This window comes from Oncorhynchus mykiss, chromosome 30 (assembly GCF_057628025.1).
Source record: "Oncorhynchus mykiss isolate SJ-2025 chromosome 30, ASM5762802v1, whole genome shotgun sequence".
In the NCBI taxonomy this organism is placed as follows: Eukaryota; Metazoa; Chordata; class Actinopteri; order Salmoniformes; family Salmonidae; genus Oncorhynchus; species Oncorhynchus mykiss.
The window spans coordinates 13,708,936-13,724,148 of NC_143051.1; the positions used below are offsets into that span (position 1 = coordinate 13,708,936).

The 15,213-nt window shown below is 41.8% G+C and overlaps 1 protein-coding gene across 8 annotated transcripts in view; it reads left to right on the forward strand.

Annotated features, from left to right (window-relative positions):
* Positions 1-15,213, forward strand: part of LOC110487940 (uncharacterized) — a 145,383-nt gene that overhangs the window by 121,849 nt on the left and 8,321 nt on the right. For all 8 annotated transcript variants that reach the window (XM_090227567.1, XM_090227570.1, XM_036971044.2 and 5 more), the window contains 16 exons: positions 45-98; positions 246-299; positions 503-547; positions 889-942; positions 1,046-1,081; positions 1,200-1,262; positions 1,534-1,605; positions 2,741-2,794; positions 2,957-3,001; positions 3,731-3,775; positions 3,917-3,970; positions 4,141-4,194; positions 8,853-8,903; positions 9,267-9,356; positions 9,494-9,529; positions 9,681-9,725. In XM_090227567.1, coding sequence (XP_090083693.1) covers positions 45-98; positions 246-299; positions 503-547; positions 889-942; positions 1,046-1,081; positions 1,200-1,262; positions 1,534-1,605; positions 2,741-2,794; positions 2,957-3,001; positions 3,731-3,775; positions 3,917-3,970; positions 4,141-4,194; positions 8,853-8,903; positions 9,267-9,356; positions 9,494-9,529; positions 9,681-9,725 — 852 coding nt within the window. The remainder of the gene's footprint in view (positions 1-44; positions 99-245; positions 300-502; positions 548-888; positions 943-1,045; positions 1,082-1,199; positions 1,263-1,533; positions 1,606-2,740; positions 2,795-2,956; positions 3,002-3,730; positions 3,776-3,916; positions 3,971-4,140; positions 4,195-8,852; positions 8,904-9,266; positions 9,357-9,493; positions 9,530-9,680; positions 9,726-15,213) is intronic.

Sequence of the window (15,213 nt, forward strand, 5' to 3'; positions counted from 1 at the left end):
ATATGTTTTTACTTTCATTTCTACATCTTTATGGTCCCTCTCAGGGCTCTTCAGGGACTAATGGATACCCAGGTTCTATGGGACCCCCTGGACTTCCTGTAAGACACAACAACTTGTTTCATCACGTTTACATGAATGAACATATTGGGAACATATTGGCTGCTTTGCTGATTGGTGAAAAGATGGATGGATAGATGGATGGATGGATTTTGACTTGACTGATTGATTTATTGATTGATTGACAGGGCCTGAAAGGTGAGCGGGGGACCCCAGGGGCTGCAGGAACGAAGGGAGAATCGGTAAACATTGACATACACAGTTGTCATATATTGAACATTGATGTGTTTTCCCCTCATTTGAATAGCCTAAGAAACCTCTGGCATTTGAACAGAATAGCTGTAGCAGATGACATAGTGAGTTGATAACTATGCATCTGTTGGGTTCTATTTCATTACTTCAGTGAGTGTGAGATGATGTCTTACTCCCTTCCTCTCTCCTGCAGGGTCCACCAGGCAACCCAGGATACCAGGGACAGGCTGGAGTCGCGGTCCGTAACCTCATCCCCGTCATCCCTCGTCTCTATAACCTATCATCCATAACCTCATCCCCTCTATCCCCACATCTTTATCCCTTGTCCCTATAACCTATCATCCATAATATCATCCCCTCTATCCCCTCATCTTTATCCCTCGTCCCTATAACCTATCATCCATAACCTCATCCCCTCCATCCCCACATCTTTATCCCTCGTCCCTATAATTTATCATCAATAACCTCATCCCCTCATCCCTTCTATACCCACTTCTTTATCCCTCGTCCCTATAACCTATCATCCATATCCTGCATCTTTAGGACTAAAAAGCATAATTGCACTCACTTTGTCCACAGGGACCCAAAGGAGAGGCTGGACTGGCAGGGTCCGACGGACCAAAAGGAGATCAGGTATATTACAATGAAATATGTATTCGAAATATACGGTACATTCCAAATGCTGTGTTCAAACAACACACACACACAGACCGATGTGTTCTCTCGTTATTTGTAGGGCTCCCAAGGGCAACCAGGCTTCCCAGGGACACCGGTAAGTGAAAGATTCATCTCATCTACTTCATGGCTTAGTTAAATATCTTAGTTAAATATCTATTGGCATGTGATGTGCCCCATCACTTACCTCTTGATACTAAATGTTAACTTTGTAGGGCCCCCCTGGTCCCCCTGGGAAACAAGGAAGAGAAGGACCACCTGGACCCAAGGCTGACAAGGTAGAGCAGCTTATCATACTCGTTTTTAATATTTATGTTTCTACTTAATGGTGAGGATAATGTTATTTCTCTCTCTCTCTCTCTCTCTCTCTCTCTCTCTCTCTCTCTCTATCTGTGTGTGTGTCTCACTCTCTCTCTCTCTGTGTGTCTCTCTCCCTCTGTGTCTCTCTCCCTCCGTGTGTCTCGCTCTCTGTCTTTCTCTCTCTCTCTCTCGCTCTCTCTTGCTCTGTCTCTCTCTTTCTCTCTCTCTCTCTGTGTCTCTCTCTCTCAGGGTCACGATGGAGCACAAGGTCCACAGGGCCCATCTGGACCTCCAGGTTCTCCTGGGTCTCCTGGCTTGCAGGTGAGTGTGTCTGTGCGTCAGTGTACGTTATCACGAGATATATATATTTTGTACAATTTCATGGACGATGGGTTTTAACCTCTTCGGATCATTGGGACGCTAGTGTCCCATCTCGACAACATCTGGGGAAATTACAGAGCTCGAAATTCAAAATACAAAAGTAGTAATAGTAAACATTCATAGAAATACAGGTGTTATACACCATTCTTTAGCTTAGAATCTTGGTAATCGAACCGCTTTGTCCAATTTAGGATTTACGGCGAAAGCATAGCATTTGATTGTCTGAGGACAGCGCCTCACCCACTTCCTGCATTAACATGAATTCATAACCTGCACAGGTGTCACAAAACTCAAAAGTAGCGAAAAAATAAATCACTTACCTTTGAAGATCTTCATCTTTTTGCAATTCAAAGGGTCCCAGTTACACAATGAATGGTCGTTTTGTTCGATAAAGTCTTTCTTTATATCCCAGAAATGTCAGTTTATTTGGATTCAGAAATCTACCTGTTCCAACTTGCCCAACATGCCTACAAAGGAATCTAAAAGGTTACCTGTAAACTTCGTCCAAACAATTCAAACAACGTTTCTAATCCAGCCTCAAGTACCCTAATATGTAAATAATCAATCAAATTTAAGACTGAATATACTGTGTTCAATACCGGAGAAAAAGAACGAGGAGCACGCACTCATTCACGCGCGCCAAAAGACTAGAGTCCTTCTGAGGGACACTTTGAAACAATACGAATACTTCTTAATTTAAAAAAAAACAAGCATGAAACAATTTCTAAAGACTGTTGACATCTAGTGGAAGCCAGGGGAACTGCAGACTTCCCCATAGAAAAGCATTGAAAAGTCCAATGACCCCAAAAAAATCATCCTGGATGGATTGTCCTCTGGGTTTCACGTGCCAAATCAGTTCTGTTATACTCACAGATATTATTTTAACAGTTTTAGAAACTTTAGAGTGTTTTCTATTCAATACTACCATGCATATAAATATCCCAGCTTCTGGGCCTGAGTAACAGGCAGTTTACTTTGGGCACCTCATTCATCCAAACTTCCGAATACTGCCCCCAAGCCTTAAAAAGTTAAAGAATGCTCTCACCTCACTGCCTTTCTTCCTGTGTGTCCAAAGGGACCTCCTGGATTTGAGGGATTGGATGGTAAAGATGGGAAACCAGGGATGAGGGTAAGAGAAGATTCAGACATACTACATGATACTGTAGATAGTATAGGTAGTCTATGGATGTGTTGAATTGACCCCCACCCCCACCCTCTTTCGCTCTCTCTCCCTCTCTTTATTTCTCTCTCTCTCTCCCTCTCTCTCTTTCTCGCTTTCTCACTCTCCCAGGGAGAGCCAGGGCTTCCAGGGGTGGCAGGACACAAAGGAATGCCAGTAAGTGCCATTTGAATCTTTACATGAACCCTACATATGATCTCAGTGACCTCTACCCCTTCTGAAAAAAGGGACCCCGTCTCCCCCCAACCGAGACCTTGTCTCATATCACATACTGTTAGATAGACGTCACTGCTGTGACATCACTTATGTGACATCACTGACTTGTCATCAGTGTGTGAATCACCACATTCACAATGAGCCCAAATGAAGCAGGTGACTTGTATCTGTTCATCTATCAAACATCACCCACTGATGTCACCTCACATACCAGTTTACGCACGTATGTCACAGAGCTAACTGTATGTGCCAATCAGCTGCCCATGTTTCCGTAGGAAGAGTTCCGGGGTCTTATCAGCCCTCCTGGTATGAGTTGCTCTAAGAAAGTGGGCCAGAACTATTGGGTTCTGACTGACACAGCTGATCTGTTCTGCACAATGTTTACTTTTGGTATGATAAATATACCTTATTGTTTTTGCAAAGTAAAACACGTCTCACACAGTTCAAAACAATGAGGAAAGGAAAGAGGGCCTTTTGTTTCAATCATGCTACTTTCTGTCTATGTCAGTGTTTCTGTGTGGGGCCTTTGAGAGGGCAGGTGTTCAAATCAGTGTGAGATTTCAAAGTGATATGTTTTGAAAACTGCGTGTTTTGTGATGTGTGTCATGTTGAAAGCTGTGTGTGAGATGCGATGTTTGTTTTGTTTATCTTTGATCCCTCTGCTCTCAGGGTTTCAAAGGGAAGCATGGACATGTTGGCTTCCCTGGACAGAAGGTGAGTTGACCACACGCGCTACTCTTTTCAGCTTGTCTGTCTGATGCCTGCTACCATACAGAACACCAATACAGATTATTAGCACGTTGTTATGGATACTGTTTACTCACCCCTTTCCCTCTGTCTTCCTCCTCTCTTCAGGGTGATGCTGGGCCTGTTGGTCCACCGGGGTCAACTGGTAGACCAGGACTTGAGGCAAGTCAAACCACATGTTGCATGCACCTGCTCAATTCATGTTGTTTGATGTTTGAATGATGTTCATATGGAATGAGTGAATGAGAAACATTTCGAATGACAACACCAATTGAATGAAGGATTTTGTCACAATATGTGTCAAACTGAGAGCAACCTTTGACCTCTTGCAGGGTGATGCTGGAACCCCAGGGCCTCAGGGTCGACCCGGTCCCCCAGGACACCTTGTGAGTACATGAACTTTAACCTCTCACCTACAGTCACCTCCAGAATTATTGCCACCTGGATAATGATGAGCAGAAAAATAAATACTGAATAAATAATACAAATAATGAGTTCTATTGTCTGCTCACAAACATGTTCAAATGTTATTATGTTACACTAGCTAGTACAATTGCTCAGAGAAAGAGACTTTGTAAAAATAATCAAATAAAATTATTAATTATTGGCACCCCTAAAGATTATTTTCAATAAAATCAAACAAAATAAAATCATCTTTTAGCAAATCAAATTAATTTCCTTAATTAATAAACGTTCTTTTAACAAAAACGCAGAAAATTCTGTTTTTTTACGCCGTACGGTTTTGTGATATTTCAGTATTCTGGGATGAATTTAAAGTGTAAAATTGGGATGCAAATCCAAAATGGAATACATTTCAACTCTATATCTGACATGGTATAGGTGTCTTCTTTTTTTAAGCCTAATCCCAGTTTTATGCGGTGTGTACTTTTGTTTCAAAGTCGATTTGTTTAAGACTACCAAGGAACACTGCGTGACCCTGATTTAGCCCAGTGCAGTAAAGTTCATCTCAGTTTAAGGAACTGTATTGTGTCCTTCCATGGCTTCCTGTTTCACTGGGGTATAAAAAATAGGTAACACGCATGGGGGACAAAACACCTCTCAAAACACCTCTCTCTACAACTGGATCCTGGACTTCCTGACGGGCCACCCCCAGGTGGTAAGGGTAGGTAACAACACATCCGCCACACTGATCCTCAACATGGGGGCTCCTAAGGGGTGTGTGCTCAGTCCCCTCCTGTACTCCACCCATGACTGCACAGCCAGGCACGACTCCAACACCATCATTAACTTTGCCGAAGACACAACAGTGGGCCTGATCACCAACACCGACGAGACAGCCTATAGGGAGGAGGTCAGAGACCTGGCCATGAGGTGCCAGGACAACAACCTCTCCCTCAACATGATCAAGACAAAGGAGGTGATAATGGACTACAGGAAAAGGGAGACCCGGCAACGCCCCTATTCTCATCAACAGGGCTGTAGTGGAGCAGGTTGAGAGCTTCAAGTTCTTTGATGTCCACATCACCAACAAACTAACATGGTCCAAACACACCAAGGCAGTCATGAAGAGGGCACGACAAAACCTATTCCCCCTCAGGAGACTAAAAAGATTTGGCATGGGTCCTCAGATCCTCAAAACGTTCTACAGCTGCAACATCGAGAGCATCCTGACAGGTTGCATCACTGCCTAGTATGGCAACTGCTCGGCCTCCGACCGCAAGGCACTACAGAGGGTTGTGCATACGGCCCAGTACATGACTGGGGCCAAGCTTCCTGCCATTCAGGCCCTCTATACCAGCCGGTTTCAGAGGAAAGCCCTAAAAAGTGTCAAAGACTCCAGCCACCCCTGTCATACTGTTCTCTCTGCTACCGCACGGCAAGCGGTAGCACAAAGTCTAGTTCCAAGAAGCTTCTAAACAGCTTCTACCCCCAAGCCATACGACTCGAACATAGACCTCTTTTGGACAACTAAACCAGCTGTGGGTTTTGCAGTGGACGCAAAAAATAACCTCATACCTACTGTAAACTGTGGTGGTTGGTCAATGATGTTATTGGGCTGTTTTGCGTCCACTGGTCCTGGGGCCCTTGTTAAGGTAAACAGCATCATAAACTTTACCCAGTACCAGGACATTTTAGCCAAAAACCTGGTTTCCTCTGCCAAGAGGCTGAACATTGGGTGTAAGTGAATCTTCCAGCGAAACAATAACCCCAAGCACACATCAAAATCCACAAAGAAATGGTTATTTGTCCATAAAATCAGTCTCCACACTTGAACCTCCACACTTGAACCCCCAACCTGTTTTTTGAATTGACGAGGGAAGTCCGTGAGACCAAAGGATATCAAGGATCTGGAAAGATTCTGTATAGAGGAAGATTCTGAGATCCGTCCCAGTGTGTTCTAGAATCTCCTAAAACATAGAAAAATGCTCAGTGTTGTTTTCCTACCAAGGGGAGGGTACACAATGTATTGGAAACAGGGGGGTCAATCATTTTGATGACTACCTTTTTTAGAGAAAAAATTATGACTTGGTAAACAAAATCTCTTTCTCTGAGCAATTGTATTGGTATAAAACAATATAAGTGTCCTTTTTGGGGGGCATTCAATATCGCTCAGTATTTGTATTATATATTTCATAGTATTTTTTGCTCGTCTTTATCAATGATGCCAATAGTTTTGTAGGTGACTGTATATGACTCTTGGTTAGTGTTGTATTCAGTGTGTTCGTTAGTAAGGTTTGTATTGTTGTATTCAGCGTGTTCATTAGTAAGGTTTGTATTGTTGCATTCAGCGTGTTCATTAGTAAGGTTTGTATTGTTGTATTCAGTGTGTTCATTAGTAAGGTTTGTGTTGTTGTATTCAGTGTGTTCATTAATAAGGTTTGTATTGTTGTATTCAGCGTGTTCATTAGTAAGGTTTGTGTTGTTGTATTCAGTGTGTTCATTAGTAAGGTTTGTGTTGTTGTATTCAGTGTGTTTGTTAATAAGGTTTGTGTTGTTGTATTCAGTGTGTTTGTTAATAAGGTTTGTATTGTTGTATTCAGTGTGTTCATTAGTAAGGTTTGTGTTGTTGTATTCAGTGTGTTTGTTAATAAGGTTTGTATTGTTGTATTCAGTGTGTTCATTAGTAAGGTTTGTGTTGTTGTATTCAGTGTGTTTGTTAATAAGGTTTGTATTGTTGTATTCAGTGTGTTCATTAGTAAGGTTTGTATTGTTGTATTCAGCGTGTTCATTAGTAAGGTTTGTGTTGTTGTATTCAGTGTGTTTGTTAATAAGGTTTGTGTTGTTGTATTCAGTGTGTTTGTTAATAAGGTTTGTGTTGTTGTATTCAGCGTGTTCGCTAATAAGGTTTGTGTTGTTGTATTCAGTGTGTTCGTTAGTAAGGTTTGTGTTGTTGTATTCAGTGTGTTTGTTAATAAGGTTTGTGTTGTTGTATTCAGTGTGTTTGTTAATAAGGTTTGTGTTGTTGTATTCAGCGTGTTCGCTAATAAGGTTTGTGTTGTTGTATTCAGTGTGTTCGCTAATAAGGTTTGTGTTGTTGTATTCAGTGTGTTCGTTAGTAAGGTTTGTGTTGTTGTATTCAGTGTGTTTGTTAATAAGGTTTGTGTTGTTGTATTCAGCGTGTTCGCTAATAAGGTTTATATTGTTGTATTCAGTGTGTTCGTTAGTAAGGTTTGTGTTGTTGTATTCAGTGTGTTCGCTAATAAGGTTTGTATTGTTGTATTCAGCGTGTTCATTAGTAAGGTTTGTGTTGTTGTATTCAGTGTGTTCGCTAATAAGGTTTGTATTGTTGTATTCAGCGTGTTCATTAGTAAGGTTTGTGTTGTTGTATTCAGCGTGTTCGTTAGTAAGGTTTGTGTTGTTGTATTCAGTGTGTTCGTTAATACGGTTTGTATTGTTGTATTCAGTGTGTTCATTAGTAAGGTTTGTGTTGTTGTATTCAGTGTGTTCATTAGTAAGGTTTGTATTGTTGTATTCAGTGTGTTCATTAGTAAGGTTTGTATTGTTGTATTCAGTGTGTTCATTAGTAAGGTTTGTGTTGTTGTATTCAGTGTGTTCGCTAATAAGGTTTGTGTTGTTGTATTCAGTGTGTTCATTAGTAAGGTTTGTGTTGTTGTATTCAGTGTGTTCGTTAGTAAGGTTTGTGTTGTTGTATTCAGTGTGTTTGTTAATAAGGTTTGTATTGTTGTATTCAGTGTGTTCATTAGTAAGGTTTGTATTGTTGTATTCAGTGTGTTCATTAGTAAGGTTTGTATTGTTGTATTCAGTGTGTTCATTAGTAAGGTTTGTGTTGTTGTATTCAGTGTGTTCGTTAGTAAGGTTTGTGTTGTTGTATTCAGTGTGTTTGTTAATAAGGTTTATATTGTTGTATTCAGTGTGTTTGTTAATAAGGTTTGTATTGTTGTATTCAGTGTGTTCATTAGTAAGGTTTGTGTTGTTGTATTCAGTGTGTTTGTTAATAAGGTTTATATTGTTGTATTCAGTGTGTTCGTTAGTAAGGTTTGTGTTGTTGTATTCAGTGTGTTTGTTAATAAGGTTTGTATTGTTGTATTCAGTGTGTTCATTAGTAAGGTTTGTATTGTTGTATTCAGTGTGTTCATTAGTAAGGTTTGTATTGTTGTATTCAGTGTGTTCATTAGTAAGGTTTGTATTGTTGTATTCAGTGTGTTCATTAGTAAGGTTTGTGTTGTTGTATTCAGTGTGTTTGTTAATAAGGTTTGTATTGTTGTATTCAGTGTGTTCATTAGTAAGGTTTGTGTTGTTGTATTCAGTGTGTTTGTTAATAAGGTTTGTATTGTTGTATTCAGTGTGTTCGTTAGTAAGGTTTGTGTTGTTGTATTCAGTGTGTTTGTTAATAAGGTTTGTATTGTTGTATTCAGTGTGTTCGTTAATAAGGTTTGTATTGTTGTATTCAGCGTGTTCATTAGTAAGGTTTGTGTTGTTGTATTCAGTGTGTTCGTTAGTAAGGTTTGTGTTGTTGTATTCAGTGTGTTTGTTAATAAGGTTTGCATTGTTGTATTCAGTGTGTTCGTTAATAAGGTTTGAATGTGTATATGTTGCTAACAGCAGTACGTTGTTTTGGTAGGGCACTGCAGGAGCAGCGGGACCCCCAGGCCCAGCAGGCCCAGCTGGAGTGGTGAGAGGAAATATTATCACCATCAATATGTCTCTTTTATTCTAATTTAAAAGGAACACATAGCATCTGCATCAAACCCTGGTTTATCTGCATGATTACATGGACTGTTAGCGTTGTGTTCTGGAAGTGTTCTTTCTCAGATAAGGTTACTCATCACACTGTCTCTCTGTTATTTGTCTCTCTTTTTTCTCTCTATTTCTCCTCTCTCTGCTCTCTCTTCTGTCTCTCTGTCTCTCTCACACACTCTCTTCTCTTGCTCTTTTCTCTCTCTCTCTCTCTCTCTCCTCTCTCTCTCCACTCTCTCTTCTCTGTCTCTCTCTCCTCTCTCCCCCTCTCTTTCTTCTCTCTTCTCTCTCTCTCTAGAGTATACAAGGTGAGAAGGGCCAGGCAGGAGACAGAGGGCTACCAGGGATGGTTGGGCCAGCCGGACCCCCTGGTCATCCTGGAATGCAGGTCAGTACACACGCTCCTATTGTTTTAACACATATACTGCAGATATAGAACAGGATAGATAATCATGTCATGGAGATGTCTTGGTGCAACATATTCCTTATATTCCCCTCTTCTCTCTCTGTCCTTCTGTGTCTCAGGGAGAACCAGGCAGTGATGGAGCAACTGGTAAAGACGTGAGTAATTATTCTGATGTGGTGTTTGTCATCATTACAGAAACATGCATTCTGAGCCTTCCAGTAAATATGGTTTAAAGCTTTTCATGTACATGTAGCTAGCTGTGTTGTGAGTATACAGCCTCTTTATCTCACTAATCTGCGTTCACAGGGAGCACCTGGTCTGCCTGGAGACAATGGACAATGTGGTACAAAGGTAAGAGTCACTGCTGTGTGTGTGCATGCGTGTGCGTGTGTATGCGAGGAATACTATAGTAAACTGTAAATACTAATATCTGCAAAAACGCTACAGTAAAAAACAACCATATGTTAAAGTATGCAAAAATGCTGCAGTTTTTTAACTATAGTAATAGTACAATATTTATACCATACTGGACTATAGCAAGACTACAAATATTTATACCATACTTAACTATAGTAAGACTACAATATTTATACCATACTTAACTATAGTACTACTACAATATTTATACCATACTAATGTCGCGATTGTCGAAAGGAGTAGACCAAGGTGCAGCGTGCGTAGAGTTCCACATATTTTTAATAAATCGAAATTCAATCAAACAAAAACAAACAAGTACAAACGAAATGTGAAGCTACTGGTGTGTACACAGGCACTGTAGAAAATATCCCATAACTCACAAGGGGGATAATGGCTTCCTAAATATGATCCCCAATCAGAGACAACGATAAACAGCTGCCTCTGATTGGGAACCATATCAGGCCACCATAGAAATACAATTCACCTAGATGACCCACCCTAGTCACTATCACGCTCCAACCAACATAGAGAATAAACAGCTTTCTATGGTCAGAGCGTGACAGTACCCCCCCCCCAAAAGGGTCCGGGTGGGCATCTACTGTCGGGTGGTGCGGGGCGAAGTACCCACTCAGCTCGCAGATACATCATCCTCCATGGCGGCTCTGGTGCGGGGATCATCGCCGGAAGCTCCGGACCGTGGGTCGTCGTCGTAGGCACCAGACCGTGGATCGTCGCCGGATGCTGCGGACCGTAGATCATCGCAGGAGGCTCTGGACTGAGAACCCCGGCTGAAGGCTTTGGACTGGGAACTTTCGCCGGAAGCTCCGGACTGGGAACTGTCGCCGGGAGCTCCGGACTGGGAACTCTCGCCGGAAGCTCTGGACTGGGAACTGTCTCCGGAAGCTCTGGACTGGGAACTGTCGCCGGGAGCTCCGGACTGGGAACTCTCGCCGGAAGCTCTGGACTGGGAACTGTCTCCGGAAGCTCTGGACTGGGAACTGTCGCCGGGAGCTCCGGACTGGGAACTGTCTCCGGAAGCTCTGGATTGGGAACTGTCGCCGGAAGCTCCGGACTAGGAACTGTCGCCGGAAGCTCTGGACTGGGAGCTGTCGCCAGAAGCTCTGGACTGGGAACTGTCGCCAGAAGCTCTGGACTGTGGAGGCGCACTGGAGGCCTGATGCGTGGGACCGGTACAGGTGGCACCGGGTTGATGACACGCACCTCAGGGCGAGTGCGGGGAAGAGGCACAGGCCGTACTGGACTGTGGAGGCGCACTTGAGGGAGAGTGCGAGGAGTTGGCACAGGACGCACTGTGTTGTGAAGATGCACTGGAGACCTGGTGTGTATAGCCGGCATCAACTATTCCGGAATTTTAACACACTTCTCAGAATGAGTACGGGGAGCTGACTCAGGTGGCACCAAACTGAAAACTTTCCTTTATTCCAAATCCGTGCATCCTCCACCAACTTAACAACTCTCCTTCTCCCAGACTGGCTCTGGTTCACGCCTCGGCTCCGCCGACTGCTCCATGTGGCCTACCTCCCCGACTTCGTCGCTGTCCCTCCTTCACTGCTTCCGTCTGCCTCCATGGCAGGCTCCTCTCTCCTGCTATTATGTCGTCCCAAGTCCAGGATGTTCTCTCCCTAATCTCCTCCACAGACCAGGATGCCATTACCTCCAGGGCACGCTGCTTTGTCCGTTGTTGGTGGGATCTTCTGTCACGATCGTCGTAATGAGTGGACCAAGGTGTAGTGTGATAGGTGTACATATTACTTTATTAAATGAACAACGAACAAAAACAACTAAATACCAAACGAAACGTGAAGCTACTGGTGTGCACACAGGCAACTAACTGTAGACAAGATCTCACAACTCACAATGGGGAAAACGGCTACATAAATACGATCCCCAATCAGAAACAACGATAAACAGCTGCCTCTGATTGGGAATCATATCAGGCCACCATAGAAATACAATTCACCTAGATGACCCACCCTAGTCACTATCACGTCCCAACCAACATAGAGAATAAACAGCTTTCTATGGTCAGGGCGTGACAACTAAACTATAGTAATACTACAATATTTATACCATACTAAACTATAGTAATACTACAATATGTATACCATACTAAACTACAGTAATACTACAATATTTATACCATACTAAACTACAGTAATACTACAATATTTATACCATACTAAACTATAGTAATACTACAATATGTATACCATACTAAACTACAGTAATACTACAATATTTATACCATACTAAACTACAGTAATACTACAATATTTATACCATACTAAACTATAGTAATACTGCAATATTTATACCATAGTTAACTATAGTAATTATTCATGTGGGCTGGTTACCTCAGATATGGCCTCCACTACTAAAGGGTATTATGGGAGGGTAGTCCATGGGCTGAGGGCTGTAGTCCTGGCCAGGATCCTGTTCTGAGCACTCTCTGTTATTTCTGGCTTATTCAGCAAACTCCCTGAACTCCGACATCAGACATCAGTTGTGTCCCAAATAGCACCCATTCCCTATATAGTGCACTACCATTAACCAGAGCCGTATGGGCCCTGTTTAAAAGTAGTGCACTATAAAGTGGATAGGTTGCCATTTGGGACGTATCCATCACTTGATGAAGCTCCTTTTGGCATGGTTGTCCACATTCACCTCAAATACCCTACTTTCCCTGGCAATACCTCATTTTACTAACTTAGCCCTCCTGTCTCTCTACACTGAAATCCTCTACACTAGATACAGTAACTGTAGTCCTCTACACTAGATACAGTACAGTAACTGTAGTCCTCAACACTAGATACAGTAACTGTAGTCCTCTACACTAGATACAGTACAGTAACTGTAGTCCTCAACACTAGATACAGTAACTGTAGTCCTCTACCCTAGATACAGTAACTGTAGTCCTCTACACTAGATACAGTACAGTAACTGTAGTCCTCTACACTAGATACAGTAACTGTAGTCCTCTACACTAGATACAGTAACTGTAGTCCTCTACACTAGATACAGTACAGTAACTGTAGTCCTCTACACTAGATACAGTAACTGTAGTCCTCTACACCAGATAGAGTAACTGTAGTCCTATACACTAGATACAGTAACTGTAGTCCTAAACACTAGATACAGTACAGTAACTGTAGTCCTCTACACTAGATACAGTAACTGTAGTCCTCTACACCAGATACAGTACAGTAACTGTAGTCCTCTACACTAGATACAGTAACTGTAGTCCTCTACACTAGATACAGTAACTGTAGTCCTCTACACCAGATACAGTACAGTAACTGTAGTCCTCTACACTAGATACAGTACAGTAACTGTAGTCCTCTACACTAGATACAGTAACTGTAGTCCTCTACACTAGATACAGTACAGTAACTGTAGTCCTCTACACTAGATACAGTACAGTAACTGTAGTCCTCTACACTAGATACAGTAACTGTAGTCCTCTACACTAGATACAGTAACTGTAGTCCTCTACACTAGATACAGTAACTGTAGTCCTCTACACCAGATACAGTAACTGTAGTCCTATACACTAGATACAGTAACTGTAGTCCTCTACACTAGATACAGTAACTGTAGTCCTCTACACTAGATACAGTAACTGTAGTCCTCTACACTAGATACAGTACAGTAACTGTAGTCCTCTACACTAGATACAGTAACTGTAGTCCTCTACACTAGATACAGTAACTGTAGTCCTCTACACTAGATACAGTAACTGTAGTCCTCTACACTAGATACAGTAACTGTAGTCCTCTACACCAGATACAGTAACTGTAGTCCTATACACTAGATACAGTACAGTAACTGTAGTCCTCTACACTAGATACAGTAACTGTAGTCCTCTACACTAGATACAGTAACTGTAGTCCTCTACACTAGATACAGTAACTGAAGTCCTCTACACTAGATACAGTACAGTAACTGTAGTCCTCTACACTAGATACAGTACAGTAACTGTAGTCCTCTACACTAGATACAGTACAGTAACTGTAGTCCTCTACACTAGATACAGTAACTGTAGTCCTCTACACTAGATACAGTACAGTAACTGTAGTCCTCTACAATAGATACAATAACTGTAGTCCTCTACCCTAGATACAGTAACTGTAGTCCTCTACACTAGATACAGTACAGTAACTGTAGTCCTCTACACTAGATACAGTACAGTAACTGTAGTCCTCTACACTAGATACAGTACAGTAACTGTAGTCCTCTACACTAGATACAGTAACTGTAGTCCTCTACACTAGATACAGTACAGTAACTGTAGTCCTCTACAATAGATACAATAACTGTAGTCCTCTACCCTAGATACAGTAACTGTAGTCCTCTACACTAGATACAGTACAGTAACTGTAGTCCTCTACACTAGATACAGTACAGTAACTGTAGTCCTCTATACTAGATACAGTAACTGTTGTCCTCTACACTAGATACAGTAACTGTAGTCCTCTACACTAGATACAGTAACTGTAGTCCTCTACACTAGATACAGTACAGTAACTGTAGTCATCTACACTAGATACAGTAACTGTAGTCCTCTACACTAGATACAGTACAGTAACTGTAGTCATCTACACTAGATACAATAACTGTATTCCTCCACACTAGATACAGTAACTGTAGTCCTCTACACTAGATACAGTACAGTAACTGTAGTCATCTACACTAGATACAGTAACTGTAGTCCTCTACACTAGATACAATAACTGTATTCCTCCACACTAGATACAGTAACTGTAGTCCTCTACACTAGATACAGTACAGTAACTGTAGTCCTCTACACTAGATACAGTAACTGTTGTCCTCTACGCTAGATACAGTAACTGTAGTCCTCTACACTAGATACAGTAACTGTAGTCCTCTACACTAGATACAGTACAGTAACTGTAGTCATCTACACTAGATACAGTAACTGTAGTCCTCTACACTAGATACAGTACAGTAACTATAGTCCTCTACACTAGATACAGTACAGTAACTGTAGTCCTCTACACTAGATACAGTAACTGTTGTCCTCTACGCTAGATACAGTAACTGTAGTCCTCTACACTAGATACAGTAACTGTAGTCCTCTACACTAGATACAGTACAGTAACTGTAGTCCTCTACACTAGATACAGTACAGTAACTGTAGTCCTCTACACTAGATACAGTAACTGTAGTCCTCTACACTAGATACAGTACAGTAACTGTAGTCCTCTACACTAGATACAGTAACTGTTGTCCTCTACACTAGATACAGTAACTGTAGTCCTCTACACTAGATACAGTACAGTAACTGTAGTCCTCTACACCAGATACAGTGAAGTAACTGTAGTCCTCTACACTAGATACGGTAACTGTAGTCCTCTACACTAGATACAGTAACTGTAGTCCT